The following is a 20,224-nucleotide window of genomic DNA, read 5'->3' as shown; positions in this document are numbered from 1 at the left end:
CATGTGATTGCGATTATTTGAAAAAAAAGAAGATAAAACCGGGATGAACCGTTATGATTTTCCTATAAGGGTAACCCAACTCTTGAACAAAAGGACAAAACTTCAATCCTATTTAAAAAATTCTTAGATAAATAAATATTTATTGAACTATTTTACACTTTTCCTTGGGGAGTTAAATTGATCGCGGTGCTAAAGAGTTGTTCTTCTTACTAGCTTTAAATTTAAAACTATTTTGAATTATCGATTTGATACAGGTTAGATGGGAATGAAGAAAGAGGATATATCACCCAAAATGTGAATATTGTAAATGAAAATATATAATGATAAAATATAAAAAGGATAGTTAATTACATTTAAAACAACAATATAATTTGTTTTTTAAGTATCACTTTTTAGCTTAATCTCCGATAATCCAAAAATGACACCATTTAAAGTAAATAGATTGACAGATTAAGGGATTATATAAAGATAAATAAAATTTAATATAGATTAAAATCAATGAAACTTTATATATTATTTATTTTTAATTTTATAAAATTCTAAAACATTATTGAAATTTTTTTTTCTCAAAACAATGTAAATAAAATAAAAACCATTCAATTTCTAAATAACGTAAACAAATTTTGAATTATTATTTTTATTGGTATGTTTTAAAAGACTTTATTTGATAATTTACTAAAAGGATATACGGAAAGAAGAGGAAAAAAAATACTTCTATAATATCCAATAAATAAAACAAATTAGACAATTTTTCTATAATTTAAAAAAAATCAAATTCCAAAAATGACACAAAAACTTTCATTTATAAATATAATTATCGCATTTTTTCTAACAAAAAAATATAGAGCCGGAATATCGAATATTTCCATTTCAAGGAAGGCTTTTTAAAATATCCTCGACATCCTTGAAGACTTGATCCAAAGGTTTGGAAGCTATGACAACTTTCAACAACCCTTTGTGAGCCGGGTTCGAATAAAACTCTATGAGTGGCTTCGTTTGACTGTGATAAACTTTAAGCCTTTCTTCTAAAACTTTAACATTGTCGTCCGGCCTCTGTATAAGGGGTTCTCCCGTTACCTTAAGCGATACAAGAGGAAGTAGCGATAATATAAAAAATAAATGCAAATCCGAGTTTGGAAGTTTAACTAAAAAAATAGAATATTAACGGTTATTAAAATTTTTTACGAGGTTTCGGGTTATTAAATTCAACCTGGTCAGGGATCCAAACCGAAACGAATATCGGTTCGGTTCAGGTTCGGTTCGTAAGAAATTAAAATATTGGTTCGGTTCGAACCTCTAGAAACTACACTTTTGTATTCAAACCTACATTCGAATTATGTATAGGGAAAATATTTTTTTATTTTATCATTAATTCAAAAAACACATGTATAAAACCTTCATTTTTATTAATTGCACATTATAAAATAATATTTAATTTATAAAACACATGTATAAAACCTTCATTTTTATTAATTGCACATTATAAAATAATATTTAATTTATAAATATAAAAATAAATATCAATGTTTAATTTTAATATGAATATTTTACTTTTTTTTACTTAATTTTTTTTATTAAGCCTCACAATTAATATATTTCAAAATTCGTTTGACTCAAATTACATTATAAGGAGATAGTATAAATTTAATTGTTGAAAAGCATCTTTCCACACTGACTTGGGTAGCCGGCACTGCCAATATGATATCAGATTTGATATGTAATTGGATTTAATTTTTCTCTATGCATTATAATTTATAAGCTTGAAATATTTAAAAAATGTTGTAAAATGACAATATACTAAAATTTATAAAAATTAGGACAGACACTTGTGATTGATGATAATCTTTAAAATAATTCAAATATAATTGAAATTTTTTTAATATGCTAATAATAACTTACATATTATTTTATAAGAATAAAATCATGAGGTTCGAACCGGTTCAGAGGCATTTTAGCGGTTCGGTTCAGGTTCAGCCAAAAAATTTTAGCGGTTTAGGTTCGGTTCAGGTTTGATAAAAAATACCCGTTTTTAACGGTTCGGTTTGGATCTCTAAACCTGGTTCCGTTTCCGGTAAAAAGTAGAATTCTACGAACCAATTTTTAAAGGGAAATAAATTTTTAAACTATAAACCATTTCGTTTTATATAAAAAAAAATATATATACATCATCCTTCATAGGCACTTTAGGCGGATTGTTTTTGATGTGATAAGTTCTTCCACTAGGTTCGTGTATAAGTCTACCAGTTATCCGGCCGATCAAATTCTCATCCGGTACTTTGAATTCGATGACGCAACTCAACTTCTTCTGCAATTTTGTCATCATTTTGTCCAGCTTTATGTATAATGTTAGGTTTGTATAATCACAAGATAATTACAAAATATGTGTGGAGAAATCTATAAACTTTTAATTTGATTTTTTTTTAAAAAAGAAGTATATCATTCATTATAACAAAAAAAAATTTTGAAGTTAGGAGATATTTTATATCTTTTACTTTTTAGTTCATAATATACACCCATATAAACACTTAAATAGTTTTTATGGATATTATTTGTGTACTGGATGGATATAGATTGTCAGGGACTTCTATAAAATAAAAAAATTCAGACTAGCAGAAAAAAAATCCAAATTAAAAACAATACTTCTTTAGCCCGTCCTGTTTCAATGACCAACATTTATCATCCCCCCCCCATATGGTAGAGGTTCCCTGAACATAACCATGAGTATGTCTCCATAATAATTGATTGGCATATTCAGAATCGAATAATTTCGCCTTCGATTATTTGTATCAGCGAGAATCGTATAATTCACTTATCTCTCTAATATTAAAATCTATAAGACAAAATGTATGCATAAAGACCTGAGGTATCATATTGGATACTTTAATTAAAATTGATTTTAATAATTTTTTAAATATTTAAATCTGTTGAATTAGCATATCATAGCATAATTTATTAATCATTTAAGTAAAAAGAATAATTTTTTTAAATCTTTTTGAAGAATTTAACTTGCCATATGATTTTGCGAAATATTGGTATAATAAATTTTTATAAAAAAACACGCTTTTTGGGGGTATTTATAAAATACGACATTTAGAAAAATTAATATATTTTTATCAGGGTTGGCAAGTCGGTCAATTGACTGGTAAAATTTTGTCATATGACCGAAGGAGTACTTGACTAGATCAAATACTCTAAAATATTATTGGTGAATAGATTATAGGCATCGATTTAGTTTATAATTTTATAATGAAATACAAGATTTTCATATTAAAGAATTTCATTTTTTGTAATATAAAAATAAAAGAATTTTTCTCATAAATAATTTGATTGAATCTCAATATATAAATTAGAGACCTCCAGAGGTACCATATTTTTTTCAAAAATTTTTTACGGCCCGGCCCGGGTATCTATATTTAAAGGTCCGGCCCGGCTTTTTTTAAAATAGATTTCAGGCCCGGCCCGGATTTTTTAAAATAATAGTTTTTGATTTTTAAAGCTAATAATGTCGATTTCAAATATTTGGTTTTACAATATACGGCTTGACCCGGATTTTTTTTAAAAAAATTTTCAGGCCCGGTCCGGGTATATTTAAAAAAAATTAAAATATGGCCCGGGCCAAGCCTGCAGGTCTCTGATATAAATGAATATAGTAATTTTGCTAAAATATGGTTTGAGGAATTTACTCTGCTAATTTTTATTACATTATCTACAATTATCCAGACAAGAAAGAACATCGTCAATAGAATGTAAAAGCAAATATAAAATATGCAAGAAAGCTCTGAAAGCAGCTGTTGAAGAAGTCAATAGAATGTAAGAGCAAAATAAATATGGAAGAAAGTTCTGAAAGCAGCTGTTGAAGAAGTTGGATACTTGTCCGAAAGGAATCACCAATAGAATATTAAATGAAGAAATATTATGAAAGAAAAATTTATAATTTTAAACTATTCATCAACATTTAGCTATCTTATTGTTGTAAGTGCAAAGGTATAAATGTACTTTATCCCATGTAAAAAAAACGAGATGTTAATTTTGGAAAACACATAATTCAATCATGCCATGATTTTATAATTTCTCTACCCAAAGAAAATAAATTAAAGATACTTTTGAAAAAGAAAAAAATTTATTGGATCCCCAATATAAAGGGAACATCTTATTACTAGTGAGTATGAAGTTTGGGTAAAAGTTTTTCAACCTTGATTCTAATCAAATCAAAAGAATTATCACTTCTCTTATTTTTTATATATTGATCGTGGAATCAATATAATTTTTAGCATCCATTATATTTGTATCTACTGACTGTAGGTACTTATTTAGTGGATCTATTGTTATTAATATCTCATAAATTATAATGGCGAATATAACGTAATATTAACACATTGAGATAAAAGACCAGTCGACTAAATCATAAATGGAAACCTTTGAATTAAAAGTTCTAGTAGAAAAGTAAAATAATACTTCACCAGTTGCCTCAAGATTCTCATAAATGATGCGAGTTGTATATAAATGACCAGTCCACCTCTGGCTTAAAAGTCTCTTAAGAGCATGGCCTGTATATTTACAGGATAGGTTAAAACGCCTAAAATAATCATACAATGCATTGGATAAATTAAAATAATTAGAAATGATAACAATATTATTATATCAATTTTGAACCACAAGATGCAATTTGTGGTTGTAGCAGTATAAAAGAAAATTTTTTATTAATTTTTTTTTTGAAGTAAGGCTTGCACTCCTCCATTTCGGCCAGAAATAACGTTTGCGCCATCGTATATATATTCGTTGAATTAATATTTAACTTATTAAGTTACTTTAAAATGAAATCAGTAATGTTTTCAGCAGAAAGACACTCTAAATTAATAATTCCTATTAAATTTTCTTGGATTTCTACTGAAAAGCTAATAATTATGCTCAGGTTTTCACAACCGGATGCATCTTTTGTCTCATCAGCCTTAAGACAAAAAAAAAGGCATTTCACTTTTGTTATATTTATCTGAGATATATTCAAACACCATATCTGCCATAATATATTTATTTTGTTTTGAATGTGGGGTGATGGATATTGGGCATTTTTGGGTATTAATTTCATAATTTTATTAAATTCAGGATCTTTTTGGATTGTGTATGAAAATATTGTTATAAATAGTCCAGGGTAATAAATTATGTTTTCATCTTTTATAGCGTCCTTAATTTTTGTTGAACCAGTCCCACTATAAAGTAGGTCCTGTATGTTAGGAAATAGCATCAAATCAAATATCGATTTAAGATAATAACGATTAGGGTTAATTTGTTGGCATACCAAAATTGCAGTATCCTTATTTATATTTTGATTTTTATCATGCCAAATTGTTATTGAATTTAAATGAACTTTAGAGCTTTCACGTTTTAGCAGTCCCTTCTTTAGAGCAAACGCATTTTTCCAATTTCTGAATCTATTTTGTTCAAATTCATCACTTTAACTACACAAGTATTTCCTATGTGGAATACAAAAATCAGCGTCAGCTTCTACAATGTACTCCAACCAGTCTCGACTTCTATACCAGATTTTTGAAATGATCTTAATCTTCCTTCCATGGATATCTTTTTTTCATGAAATTGATTAATTTGATTTGTTTTGGTTTATTCTGGAAAAGGTCACCTGGGATTTGAATTGAACTTGAATTATTGGAGAATTTTTTCCACTAAAAATATTATAATTAATAAATTGTATGGAAGGAAATTGGCATGTTAAAAATCTAAATATAAATAAGGATATTGAGATAACAATAATTTTGGTATGCCAACAAATTAACCGTAATCGTTACTATATTAAATCAATATTTGATTTGATGCTATTTCTTAGCATAAAGGAGCTATCTTTTAGTGGCACTTTGACACAAATTATATATGCTGCAAAAATAATTTATACTTCTGGATTAATTATAGCAATGTTTTCATACACGATTCAAAAAGATCCAGAATTAAATAAGATTGTGAAATTTATACCCAAAAATGCCCAATATACATCACCTCAGATTCAAAATGAAGTAATATCTATTATGGCAGATATGGTGCTTGAATATATTTCACATAAATATAACAAAAGCGAGATGCCCTTTTTTTGTCTTAAGGCTGATGAGACGAAAAATGCATCAGGTTGCGAAAACCTGAGCATAATTATTCGCTATATTTTTTCTGGAGAAGTCCAAGAAAATTTAAAAGGAATTATTAATTTACAGTGTCTTTCTGCTGAAGGCATTACTGATTGCATTTTAAAACAACTTAATGAGTTAAATATTAATTCGAATATAATAAACCAGGCATATGATGGTACAAACGTGATATCTGGCCAAAATGGGGGAGTGCAAACCCTACTTAAAAAAAATTAATAAAAAAGCTTTATACATTGCTACAACCACAAGTTGCATCGGTTCAAAATTGGTATAATATTATTGTTATCATTTCCAATTTTTTTAAATTTATCCAATGCATTATATAATTTTTTAAGGCGTTTTAATGTATCCTGTAAATATACAGGCCATAAGAGACTTTTAGATCAGAGGTGGACTGGTAATATAGAAACATCTCGCATCATTTATGAGAATTTTAAGGCTTTTTAGAGTATTATTTTAATTTTCTAGTATAACTTAATTCAGAGGCTTTCATTCATGATTCAGTCAAAGCCACTGGTCTTTTATCTGAATGTGTTAATATAAATTATGTTATATTTGTCACTATAATTTATGAAATATTAATAACAATAGATCCTAAATAAGCATCTATCGTCAGTAGGTACTAATCTAGTGGATGCTAAATAATCTATCAATGGTACATAAAACGCCTATACATTTTCAATTTTTTTTAGTCAAGACCAAATTACATTTGATTGTGAAAAAAAATCCAATTGGAGTTCTTTAAACAATAATTATTATGAAATTATTGATTACTTTGTTGATCTTTTTAGATAGATTAATATGATAATAATAATCCTCTATCATGTTTCCCCCTTTGTTACTGATTATTTTATATCAGATCCATTAGAATCATTATTAAATTAAATATGGAAACGTTACATCATGAAATGAAAATAACAAAAGGATTATTAGCTGCAGAAGTTAAAACATAATTTTGAAAATATCCTAAATATTATGTATAAAAAAATATATCATCATGCATTTAAAGAATTATATAAATGCCACTCAGCAGCCATCATCATAAGGAATCAATGATTTCTGAGGTCTCATTCTCTATAGAGAGAGTTTAGAGCACTTGAAATTCGATGAAAGATCAACATAAGCTAAATTTATTATTAATGGCTAAAAAGATAACACAAAATTTATCCTTTAATTCATTTATGTTAAATTTTATAAATAAAAATTGTCATATTATATTATTATTTTATATATTCGTATTATAGTATTATTTTGTATTCATATTATATGAATAAATTTTGAATAAAAATAGTAAAAAATGTTTATGAATGCTTAATTATTTGTTTTATTTTAAAAAAAATAATGCCACCCCCCCCCCTTCCCCCAAATGAGCAGCTGGCCACCTGAAGATTCATTTAAATATAAATTTGTTAAAGTTGTAGATATAATAAATGTGACTAATGAAATAAAGTATAAGAAGGTAAATAAGTTATACCAAATGTTAAAATCAAAATAAAAGAAATGTATATAAATGCAAAGTAAAATATAATTTTTTAAAGAAAATATATATTTAAATATTATTCTATGTTTTAAAAGATAAAACAAAAATTTAAAAAGGATCATAGGAATATCTAACATAATATTTCAGATAAGGAAATTTAAAGTCTAAGCATTTTGAAAATTAAAAAACAAAAAGATACAAATATAATTCATTGATTAAGTTAAATCTACTTAAAATATATAATTGTATTAAAATAGTCAAAATATTTGAATGTTAAAAGTTTAACAATATATAAATATTGTATATTTTGCTAGAAAAAGTGTAAAATATATAAATTTGGTAGATATAAAATTTAATATTACTGATGAAATATAAATTTGCATTTCATTACTTCTTGTGCTTGTGCTATATTTCTAGGGAAGCCATCAAATATAACACCATGTTTACACTCTGGAGACAATAACTTTTTTTCCAAAATTGCAAACATGACATCATTTGAAACTAACTCGCCTTTATCCATAATACCTTTAACCTTTTTCCCTAGTTCAGTACCTGTTGCAGCCATTTCTCTCAACAAATCACCTAATTGAATTCAAAATAATTAAATCAATATAACCTCTTCATAAAAAAACTAAAAATATCATCAATCGTAATTAAAAGGTGGTATATAATATAATAAAATGAGGGTAAATAAATTAGATAATTGCTGATATTAAAATTTATCAATCATACCTGTGGACAAATGGAAGACATGATGTATATCGATTATTTTTTTAGCCTAAAATATTAATTTAAATAATTTAATTCAGGGTTATAGACCTGCGTCCCTTTTCCAGATCCTGGGGGGCCTAAGAATATACAGTAAAATGTTTTTTCTGGAGGTGGCATTTTAAAGGCAAATATTTTAAATGTATCTACTGTAGAATAAAATATGATTGATAGAAATCAATCGCACATCATGATAATACATCATAGGAAATGTGAATATATATTAGATTTTAAAGTAATAAAAACAATTTTTGAAAATCAATTATAATAAGTCACATCTTGAAAAAAAAACTAGATATATTTTGAAAATATCTAGATCATTTTAGAAATAATTCTGTTGATCATCCTTTCTTATTATTACACAAAATAATTTGCGATTAACAAATAAAGGAATTTAAGCATAATAATATATACATATAATAAAACACTATTTTTATAAAAAACCATTTAATATAAAGCTAACGTGACCATAGGTATTTAATTTTTAATGATAAGAACACCTGTCATTTTATTTTTATATTCGTATCAATGTTACAAAATAATCAAATTATATAATGGTTCAAAAATTCAATTTTGAATTACCTTCCTTGATATTGATATTAGGAGCTACACGTGGGTTAGGAAAATCAATATTTGATCATATATATCCTATACTAAAATACAAAAGTAACATATTTATATTAACTGGAAGAGACGTTGATAAATTATCAAAGGATGTTAAAAGCTCATTAATTTTAGAACCAAATGCAAGTCAGATAAAGGAAAATATGATTAACTTTATCAAATTTGATCTTGATCAACCATATAGTTATATTGTGGATAAAATTGGGGAAATTTCCACTATTATGTCTAAATCTAATTTACATATCGAACAATTTTTAATTATCTATAATGCTGCTACATTAGGTTCTGTGTCAAAAAAAGCAGATCAGTTTTTATCTGAACAAGATGACCAATTATTAGAATCTTATTTTCGGACAAATATGACATCAACTATACTATTTCATTCTCTTTTAATGAAAACTATCAATAATTATAAGTGCATTCATCCTAACACAAATCCTATGCTTCAAGTTTTTGTTGTTAATATATCATCACTAATGAGTACAACTCCTATGCAAGGATTTTCATTGTATTGTGCAGGGAAGGCAGCACGGGAATTATATTTTAAGGTTTTTGCTCAAGAAAATGAACAAACCTTTGAAAAAGGTGATGTAATAGATAAACACGTATTTGTCCATGTATTAAATTATGCACCTGGTCCTTTGGATACAGATATGATGCATGATATATGTCTCAACCATTATAATGAATCTGTTAAAAAATATTTTATAGACTTAAAAAATTCACATAAATTAGTTCCCATCGATAAAAGTTGTGAAAAACTGATTAAATTATTAAAAGATGGCAATTATAAATCAGGAGATCATGTTGATTTTTATGATTGATTTTTATTATTATTTTATTAAAGTTGATTCTTATAATAACAAAATATGATTTTCATTATCTAATTCATAAGGTAAATTTTTTTTAAGAGAAATATATCATTTGTAGAAGTGAATGGTTAAAAAATTGAAAAATTTAGGCATTTTTTTGTATTATATGTGATAATCCTAATTTTGATGCATTAATATTGGAATATAATCGATGATTGTTATATTTTATTTTATAAATATGATCCATTCCTTGTTTACAAATTTATTTTAAGGTAAATTTTATTTAAATTACAAATATATTTATGACTTTATATTATATTTTTTGAATATTTATGTTTGTTATCTACAAAATTAAAATGATGTAATTAAATAAAGAAAAAATTGTTCATATTGTATGGGTCTGTTTTATATATTCTCTTTAGAAATTTTTATATAAGGATGCACTAATTTTATAAATTAAATAGGAATTGAACAATTAAATTTGGACATGAAAAGGATGATAAGTTTAGGATTGAAAATCCTATGAGATTGGGAAACAGGGATTTCCAGTGTAGCAAGAACATAATTACCTTTTAGTCATCATGAAATAAAAAAAAATGGTGCCCTGTTTTTATGATTTGAAGTGCGCCCAAATTTAGCCTTTCACCTTAACGTTTCGAAACGCAAATACATTTTAAATATGCATTCGTTTAAATTGGACAGCATTTTTTTTTGTTTTAAATTTAGAAGTACCATATTTTTTTTAAAAAAAAAAGAAGTTAACTGTTCAATATAGACATAGCTGCGTTTGCGTTTTTTTTATTTGCGTTTTGAAACGCTGCGTTGAAACGTTCAATTTTCTGAGCAACATTATTTGGACAAGGATATCCTGTTTTTAATTTCTTTTAAGCTTACTAGCTCGTCATTTATTTTAAAAATTAGGATTTAATAACCATAGTCTGTCTACCATTTTATTGCGGATCATAAATTCTCAACTAATTTTTTTATATTTAATTATGTATTTTGAAGGTCAAATAAGGGAGTTGCCTGCATTACGAAGTGTTTGAAGTTAGACAATGATGACCGTAGTTACCATTTTTAACTAATTGTAACTAGTTACTGTTTTAAAAAAATAACTACCTTGATAACACCACTTTACCTAATCTAGCATTCTTAACTGTGTTTTTTGACATGTGACTGATTTATAGTAGGCACGATTTATTCAAGCGGTGCAAAATTATTCTCTGCACAATTTACAAAAGCAAGCTATAATTATTTAATACGGTGCAAGATGATATAACCGTTACAGCTGTTTATGCATATATCAAAAGAGTATTATAGCATGTGACGAATCAGCTGGAGCGATTAAATTCGCATCGCTTGAGCAATTCGCGCTACTATAAATGCAGTGGTAGTCTCTTTATACTAATATATAGTGACTTACTTTTTTCAAAAAAACATGGTCTCTTATAATGTGATCTAATTAATATTGCAAAAAGGTACTTGTGTTCTAAAGTCGAGATAGATGACCAAAAAATCGATATATAAAATTTTATACAACGTAGCCTGTTACAGTGGCCCCTACACTTTTTGAGCGAATGAAGCAGAATACCCCCATGAAAAGTATCCCCCCCCCCTTCGAAAAAATGATAATTATGACACTCATAAATTTCAAAAATAATTTTTATTGCATCAATTTTTAATATATAATATAAATAAAATGCAAAAAATATAACTTTATAAATATTATTTTAAATTAATAATTTAGATAAATTAGGGGAAGAGAAAGCGAAAGAATTTATAATTTCATCAGTATTTAATTGTTTAAATAAAATTTTTCCCATTGATAATATGGTTAAATTATTGAGAAAAGAATCTTTCATGGTACTGCGCAGTCTTGTTTTAATTAATTTAATTTTGCTCATGACTCTTTCGGCAGTACATGAGGTTGTGGGAATGGTTAATAAATATTTATATAAAATTCTTAAATTAGGGAAAGCAGAAAAATTTTAAAGTAAACGATAAGGTAAAATAAATGAATAGTTTTTCCAATCTGAATCGTAAGTCCCTGAATTATCATCATCATCAGAAGAAGCTAAATAATGTATTGGTAAAAATATTTTAATTAAATAAATTTACAATTCTCAGAATCTGACAAATCTTTAGATTCTTGAACCTCTAGGTCATGAGTAATAATTACATCCCCATTTTGGCCATCTTATTTCTAAACTTCAACATTTCTTCGAAAATTTTACTTGAATTTAAATTGTAAATTCACAGATATCCTCGATATCTTCTTTAATAATTGATTTTTCTGCCATTCCCTTTGGCGTAAAAAATGATGTTTGATGTAAAGATTTCATGGAATCATCATTAAATCTTTCGTTAAACTGCATAATAATTAAATCGAGTGCAGCATAAAACACACCTAATCAAAAATGTAGATTTCTCTCCTTCATAAAATCTTGCGCCTTTGAAAAAACATCTAAAAATTCAGTTTAAAAAATAATTAAGACAATAATTTTTATTATACTTCTCAAATTAATCAAGCAATCTTTTGCCAATTGAATTTGATTTATTGCATACCATATATCCTTCGAAATGGTTTGCAATTTTGTACAAGTCAAACTTGTTATCAACAATATTTTATCCAAAATACAAAGTGATAAAATAAAATAAAATTTTTCTATTCTAAAGACTATAGCACTAGCCATAGTGGAAGTGGCAGGATCTTCAGAATCCTTCTGCCCTCAAGGCATCATAAAGTAGAAAAAAATTTACAATAGCTTTATATGAGGATAACCAGCTTCTAAATAAAAAAACATTTTAAATCTAAATAAATAAGGTACTATTACCGAGTGGTATTATTGATGCGTAGAAATCGTTCGATTTTTTCAGATCATTACACTGAAATTTTTTGAGTACCTCATATCTTTTTACACCATTAAAATAGACATAAATCTCATTTAGTATTCCTAGAACATTTCGAAGTTCTTTAATTGATTGGCATAATTGAACAACGATTAAATTTAATCGATGACAATAACACCAAATAAAATCTGCCTTTGGCGCCTCTGCTCTAATCAAGGCTTTCACACCATTGATTCTTCCACTCATGTTTGAGGCGCCATCATAACTTTGCCCAAATAGTTGTTCAAGAGGTAAATTCATCGAGCCAAGTTTGGATATTATATTATGCTTTTTATCGAGACCTGTGGTATTTCCCTTACAATATATGTCAATCAGTCTTTCAACAGGCTTCGGCGTCTCATCTATTTTCAACATATCTTACTATCAAAGCTATTGCTTCTGATTTCGAAACATCGTATGTGCATGATTGAAAAGCACCTGTTAAATGTAATCTCATTTTGAATTTTTTTATAACCATATTTTTCATGGTTTCAATGAGAATGTTTATGTTATTATATGATAATAGGTTTGAATATAATTTCGTTTTTAATCCTATTTTCTTTCTTCATTTTGCTGTATATACATTTTTAGTATAGGTTCAGAATCTGCAATACACTTAATAAGGGCCATCATATTGATTTCTTGTTGCCTGTTACCCCAGAAGGCTTGGTTACGAGATATTAAATAATCTAAACATCTTATTATAATTCTTATAATAGAACGGTTATTATCTACACATTCTTTCTGAGGTGTTATAAATTTTAATATCGAATTATTATTATGAGAAAGCCTTCCATAATAGGCCATCATATGTGCCTGTGAAGATTCATGCAGAATAATATCACGATTAATATTTTGCCATTTATCTAGACCTTCACATGTCCATTTTGAATTTGCGTGTGGACCACCAAATAAGAGACATGTTAAGCAAAAAACTTTATACATTTTAATACTATAAGTAATCAAATTTCTAGGAATTTTGCTATTGTCAATATTGGTTAATATTTTTAGGCATATTTTAAAATTGGAAAAATAATTTATGACAAGAAATTTCGGATAACAAATTTACTAAACATCGACCAAAATTTCCCTCAATATATTAAATTAAATATTAAGTGGGGGATCTTATTGTTACATTTATAAACCAGAAATCACATGATCATGATGGATGTTAAAAAAAAGTACCCCCACTCAAATTTACTGAAGCAGTTGCTTCGGACTCCCCCCCCCGTTGTAGGGGCCCCTGGCTTGTTATGGTATAATAAGCAGAGATCTGCACACCCTGTCGGTATTTTAATTTTTTTAAATATACCGGGGCCGGACCGTATAGTTTAGAAAAATCAGGGCCGAGCCCGAAAATTTTCTAAAAATAAGCCGGAACACGCAAATGGTACCTCTTTATTAGGTCTTTGATAATATAAACTTAACGATTCACATTTGATTAATTCTTTTTATATATAATTAAATGGGTTTTTTTTTAAATAGCCCCTTTCTAGCTCAGTTTGAAGTGATATCTGGATAAGTAAGAATTTTTTTTTAGCATTAATCTTTTTTATAATCGATCCTCTGAGTATATCGAAATTATCCAACATCATCGAGATCTTGTAGTCACGTGTTAGGCTATGATGTTAACATTTTGATTCTGGCCAGTAGTCTATGTTAATAAGTCTGATTTTTCATAATATAGCTTAAAAATAATATTATGTTTAGCATCGAGATTTGGCAAATTAGATGTTTAAGCATTTCTGCTAGGCTGGAAGCAAGATCTTTAGGCTTACATAGTTATTGGTTATTCCTCTGTAAATTTGAACATTGCTCATTTGCACCCAATGAGTGAACCGACGAATGAAACTATATTTTCCGATTATCGAAATGTTTTTCAGGTAAGGGGAAATGAGTTGATAGGCATAATAAAATTCATTAATTTAAGCTTAAGTCCTTGGTGTGATTGCATTGAGATCGGAAATATTTTATTTGCCATCTGTGAGCGAAATCTCCGGGTTTAATATAATATAGTTCGGTTATAATCTTAACCGGACCGTTTTTTATAATCGACCCGAATCGGGCTTTTTAACAACACTACTGGCCATGTGGAAACCTGGGCAAAATTTTAAATTACTTAGATTTTCTGATGTTTTTATGATTATATCTATTAGGTGTAGTTTAGTAATAACCTATTTTTTGGGGCTAAGCCTGAGATATTCTTTTTGACTGAGGCGTTGGGAATGTCGAATATGGCAATTGTCACCCTTTAGAATTAATTACATTATTAAAAAATTTCCACTAGGAACATATTCAAAATATTAATTATTTACCTTATTTTCATTAAAAAAAACATTGGAAATGTTACATAATGACGAATACCAAAATTTTTTTGAATTTCAACTAATAATATTCATTTTTGCTTAATTTCATTTTAAAAAAAAACATTGGAATAGTTATAAAATGACATATCCCACCTTTCTGAATTAAATTATCATAATACAGTAAAACAGAACGTTAACCAATCAAAAATCAGATTAAGCTCAACCTTAGCCAATCAAAAATCAGATTAAGCGCCGCCATTACCAGAAATCGGCACAGGCTCAATTAAAATAAATCGGCTCATGATTAACTAAAAATAATCGGGCATAATAATAGGTAATTGGATATTAAATTTTACTTTTTTTTTGAATGAAAATACGTGGTCTATTTAACAGATATAGAATTTTAATTTATATTTTTTTTAAAAAAATATCTTTAAAACACGTTTAAATAACCAGTGTTATGATAAAAGAACAACAATTTTCCAGGGAATTCAGAGATTTTTAATTTTTTTTATTTTTATTTACATAATAATTAAGAAAAATAATCCAGAAAACGTATTCTTCTTATTCAAATATTTAGGCCATCCAGGGCGAAAATTAGTTGACTAAAACCAACAATATTTCTAGGTCTTGTTTTTAAAAAAAAAAAATAAACTTTAAAAAAAATCGTAAATACCAATCTAGGTTTTAAATGAATTAGGCGTTATGTAATAGTTACTTTTAAAATGTTGCCAGTTACATTTAGGTCAAAAATGGTAACTGTTGTCAACAACCCTCTCTAATTTGAGCCCTTCATATGGGAAACTCCTTTATTTGACCAAAACTGAGTCCCAATTAGGATCGATAACCCCGGGGATATTTTCGAGAATTTAATTGTAAGGGAGAGAGGGAACATTCTGAAAGTTAAATCCATTTTTTCTTATAAATAATCATGAATGGCTTGCATATATTCGTTCAAAATATTCCAGCAATTATATCTTTGAACAAAATATTTTAAATCAACTAGTCACGATAAGTGTTGTTAAACGACGACTCGTTTTGAGCCGATTTTTTAAAAACGGCAAACTCAAAAATTTTAGCCAGAAAAATATTGCCTAAGCGAGATTTCGCTAATAGGATGCCCAAACCTATGTTCCATCTAAAGCAAAATCTTCAGGCTTGCGTAATATTATTCTGGATGAAATATCGAGTTAGCCGTTTAACAACACTGGTCAAGATAATAGCTCGTAATCATGAGTTTGACACCTTGGGCCAGGGTGAATTATTTAACACGGTAAAAATGTATAATATTAATTAAATTACATTGAACTGATAACCTTTGGAATATAAATTTGTATATAAAATAAAATGAAATAAGTTAGTAAAAAAACGTGATATATTTTATATAAGGTCATTCGAATATAATTTGTTTAAATTTATAAAGGTCTAATATTTTTGAAATATATAAATATGCATAAAACTATTCAATATGATATGTAATATAAATATAGTTAGTAAACGATTATGAATAATAAAATAAAAAAATCATAATAACAAATTGACAGTATTGAACATAAATAATAAAATAATGCAAATTACAATAATAAGTAAAAGCGAAACCAGCACATTTATTCAAAATCCCCTCCCCCTAATCATCAGGAGAGATTGAATTGATAAAACAAACATAATTAGCCTTAAAAATGGATATCGCGATCTTCTACCTAAAGTAAAAGCTTTTGCGAGGCTCCCCAGAATTTCCTGATTAGGTGGCCAACGTCTTTAAAATACGTTTTAGCCAAATCACCATATGTTGTTAAAGTGGAGCAAATGATTAGTACGAATATGTAATTAGAAGAAAAGGTAATTATCGAAATTTTTCACAAGTAATAGATCCGAATCCTCCTGTTTTATAGAAATCGGAAATAGGGTTGTAGTGACGGATTTATCAATAATCTACGTGCCTGAAGGTGTCTAGTAATGAACGCACATATTGAAATCGATAGTGGGATCTTCGCCATGTTAGGAAGTGTGGCTTAATGCCAGGCTATGTCTGTAAACGTTATGTTTCAGCAGGCACTAAGAATGACTCTTATTCTGGTTTAGAATATTACTAGATGCGCCTTCTCTAAAAATAATGGGCTCGATCGCAGATAGTAATGGATTTTAGGGATGTTATAAAAATTCTTAATTAAAAAAATGGACTTGTGAGACGAGGGAAAGAATGCGTTTTTAATTTTCAAAAATATCGTACATATTGCTAAAAAGAAAGATTTACTGACTCCTCGCCAAAGGGAGAGCCCAAATGCGAAAAATTTTTCAAAGGGACATGCTTAAACCCAAAAGCGTCTAATGGAATTGTATTGATTTTGCAACATTAGTTTTGGTTAATTACAAGTCTGAGACTGTCAGTGGAAGCCTTAATATTAACAACATTTTCCACCCCAGCAGAATCGCCGGAGATGACTCCATCTTCAATGTACCATAAATGAAGGGGCAGCGCGCAGTCATTTTTTTATTTTAGTTATCAAATCGTGGATTCCAAGACAGAATAATATGGAACCCAGGGGGTCACCCTACTGAATACTTTGATAAGATTATAAGACATAATGGCCAAATACCAAATCGGATGGTATTTTTATAGGATGAAAGGATAGTTTATAAAAACTGGGAAATGTTTTATAAAATGTGAAATGATTACCTTTCCATAGTGTTTGCAACGGTCCGGTCCGGTCCGGTCTTTTTTTTCTAAAATGGGACCGGACCGATGGACCGTTAAGTCAAATGAGACCGGACCGTGGGACCGTCGGTTCGGTCCGGTCCAGGCGGTCCGGTCCCACCTAATAAAATTTTTTTTATAAAGCTACAAAAGTTTTATTCTGCATTTAAATTTATTAAAAATGAATAGTTAAATTACCCTATTAATATTTCAATTATATCATCAATTCATTTTTATTATATTATACACAAATGCCTAATCAAAGAAGAATATAAAAAGTAAACTATGAATATTGAATTTAATGAAACGGAAGAATATAAAAAGTAAACGATGAATTAGATATTATATAGTGTTAGGCATTAAATAATCATATTTTATATGTTCATGTACATACACATTAACTATAAAGCAATTTATAGTAAACTTTTATATTCTTTAATCGGTCTTCGGTCGGACCGGACCGGACCGTGGGACCGTGTTGTTGGACGGGACCGTCCCATGGGACCGAAAAGTCTAATAAGACCGGACCGGACCGGACCGTTGCAAACACTACATTTCCATGAATGCTAATGTAAGCTTTTCTAAAGTCGATTTTAACAAGGTGTTGATCGGTATCATTCTAACATAAATACGAGTTATATGTGCAGCCCCTTCACATCCTGAGTTCGTTCCGACACCTAATTGAAGAGGAAGAAATGTTAGAGACTTGTGCAGAAATCCTGCTAACTATAAGCTTGGAATATAATTTACTATATACAGCACCAACTGCAATAGGCCTGATATCACCATTCTTTATTTCTCAGGGCGAGAAGTTTGGCTCCAAAAAAGGGCTCTTGCGAAATCTGGGATGTCACTATTGATGACCTTGTTGTATAAAATTGAGTGATTTTGTCCAATAAACAGATTTGACTATTGAGAATAGGAGTGGTAAAATCTTGAAGAAATAAAGGTTACATGCCTTCAAATCCAGGGGCCGCGTCCTTCTGAAAAGATCTGACTGATTTAAATACTTCTTCCGAAGTGAAAATTGATGGTTCTTAATTTCAAAAATCGTTATAACTTCCGATGTTTGGGGATGCTTATCTAGCATTTTTGGTATGATACCGCGTCCACTGGAGCAATATGTGAAAGTATCTGCTTAGATCAAGAGCATCATTTATGTTCAGGTTATTTATTTTATTTTCGATTAGCTTCACCTTGAATTTTAAATGTTAAATCTAACTGTTTTTTGTTGCAGGTGTTAGTTATGATATCATGGGGTTAATAATTGATATTGGAAGAGACTAGTTTAATATTCCTAGTAAAAGAATTACCATTCACAGCAGGAATTTAAAAAGATTTGTGAATAAAAAAATGCTGACCATGCATCCTTAGAAGATAAGTTTTTTAACAGCCTATCAATGCATTGAGCATAATTGGTAGAAACAACTTATCTGGTACCTCTTGGAATTCTGGAAATCAAACGGGGTTTAGGAAGGGCGAGGAATAGGGCAATGAAGGGATTAGTTATATGAATATCAGGGATATTAGATTCAAGAATGTTTGATGTTGCAATATTTTCATGAGTTGATATAGATGGAACAGATAATTGTGTCAGAGGATTCAAGAGAAATTGTTAAGAGGAATTAAAGGGGACAGAGCCAGAAAGGGGGCATCTATTTCCAATCACACTATGGGCTCTTAAACGGCTGTTTCCAAGTTTTAATGCATTGAGAAAAGAAACTTCTATCTAACATAATATGTATTAAGAGAGAACAAACCTGTTCATCATCTTATTTGAGTGCAGGCATTTACCAATATGATTATATATTCAAATCTTTTAGCAGCTATCAATTATACATTATTAAATGCTATTATAATATGTAATGGAGTAAAAAGGTCTATGATGTGAGATTAAACCCGTTCACCATCTTCTTTGAATGCAGTTTACCAATATAATGATTATATATTCAATCTTTCAAATTTGTAGCTATCAATTTTACATTAGACATAATTTAATTATTATTAGTGTTGATAAAGTTACTTTTCAATAAAATTATATATTTTCAACATATAAATCAAAAACCTGACTAATGAATTAAAATATTATCAAAAGGCCATCGTAAAAATAGTCTTATTGGTTGATAAATCATAAAAAAGTTCTAATTGGAGCATATAAGAGCGTTTTTATGTTCCTATAAGGGATTTAGAGATTAACCTTGAATTCTTAATGACGCGATTGCGATTTAACAGCTGACTAAAAGCTGTTTATGAGATCAATTTTTTTTATTAAAATAATTATTTCTTAGATTATTATTATTATGAATTGAATTATGAAAAAATTAATAAATAAAAATCGATCTCATGAACAGATTGTAAAAATTGATCAGCTGTTAAATCGCGAGCGCAAACGCGCCACTATGAATTCAAGGTAACATCGAAACGCAAATATATCAGTATCCAACCAAAACGTAGCAACCCTAATATACAATCTTAAAAAAAGGATAACTTTTGTATAAAGT

General features: G+C 28.2%; 2 protein-coding genes across 2 annotated transcripts; one reads left to right on the top strand and one right to left on the bottom strand.

Annotated features, from left to right (window-relative positions):
• Positions 1-680: 680 nt before the first annotated feature.
• Positions 681-8,584, bottom strand: LOC135922586 (adenylate kinase 2, mitochondrial-like). The gene is made up of 5 exons (XM_065456989.1): positions 8,449-8,584; positions 8,362-8,407; positions 8,021-8,211; positions 2,165-2,332; positions 681-1,077 (listed from the first exon to the last, which is right to left on the bottom strand). Exons 1-5 carry the CDS (start codon positions 8,515-8,517, stop codon positions 871-873), a joined length of 681 nt encoding a protein of 226 aa, XP_065313061.1. The 5' UTR covers positions 8,518-8,584; the 3' UTR covers positions 681-870.
• A 347-nt stretch (positions 8,585-8,931) lies between these two features.
• LOC135931844 (sepiapterin reductase-like) lies at positions 8,932-10,132 on the top strand. The gene has a single exon (XM_065469152.1). The coding sequence runs from the start codon at positions 8,952-8,954 to the stop codon at positions 9,843-9,845; it is 894 nt and encodes a 297-aa protein (XP_065325224.1). The 5' UTR covers positions 8,932-8,951; the 3' UTR covers positions 9,846-10,132.
• Positions 10,133-20,224: the final 10,092 nt, after the last annotated feature.

Source organism: Gordionus sp. m RMFG-2023, chromosome 1 (assembly GCF_954871325.1).
Source record: "Gordionus sp. m RMFG-2023 chromosome 1, tfGorSpeb1-WG-v2, whole genome shotgun sequence".
Lineage (NCBI taxonomy): Eukaryota > Metazoa > Nematomorpha > Gordioida > Chordodea > Parachordodidae > Gordionus > Gordionus sp. m RMFG-2023.
This window is presented reverse-complemented; position numbering and strand designations above follow the sequence as displayed.

Excerpts from the sequence above, each read along its gene's own strand:
- LOC135922586 (XM_065456989.1), bottom strand. The coding sequence starts at position 8,517 with ATGCCACCTCCAGAAAAAACATTTTACTGTATATTCTTAGGCCCCCCA. Across the intron at positions 8,212-8,361 it reads TGTCTTCCATTTGTCCACAG|GTGATTTGTTGAGAGAAATG; the intron begins GTATGATTGATA and ends GAATTCAATTAG. Across the intron at positions 2,333-8,020 it reads ATATAGCACAAGCACAAGAA|CTGGACAAAATGATGACAAA; the intron begins GTAATGAAATGC and ends TTATACATAAAG.
- LOC135931844 (XM_065469152.1), top strand. The coding sequence starts at position 8,952 with ATGGTTCAAAAATTCAATTTTGAATTACCTTCCTTGATATTGATATTA.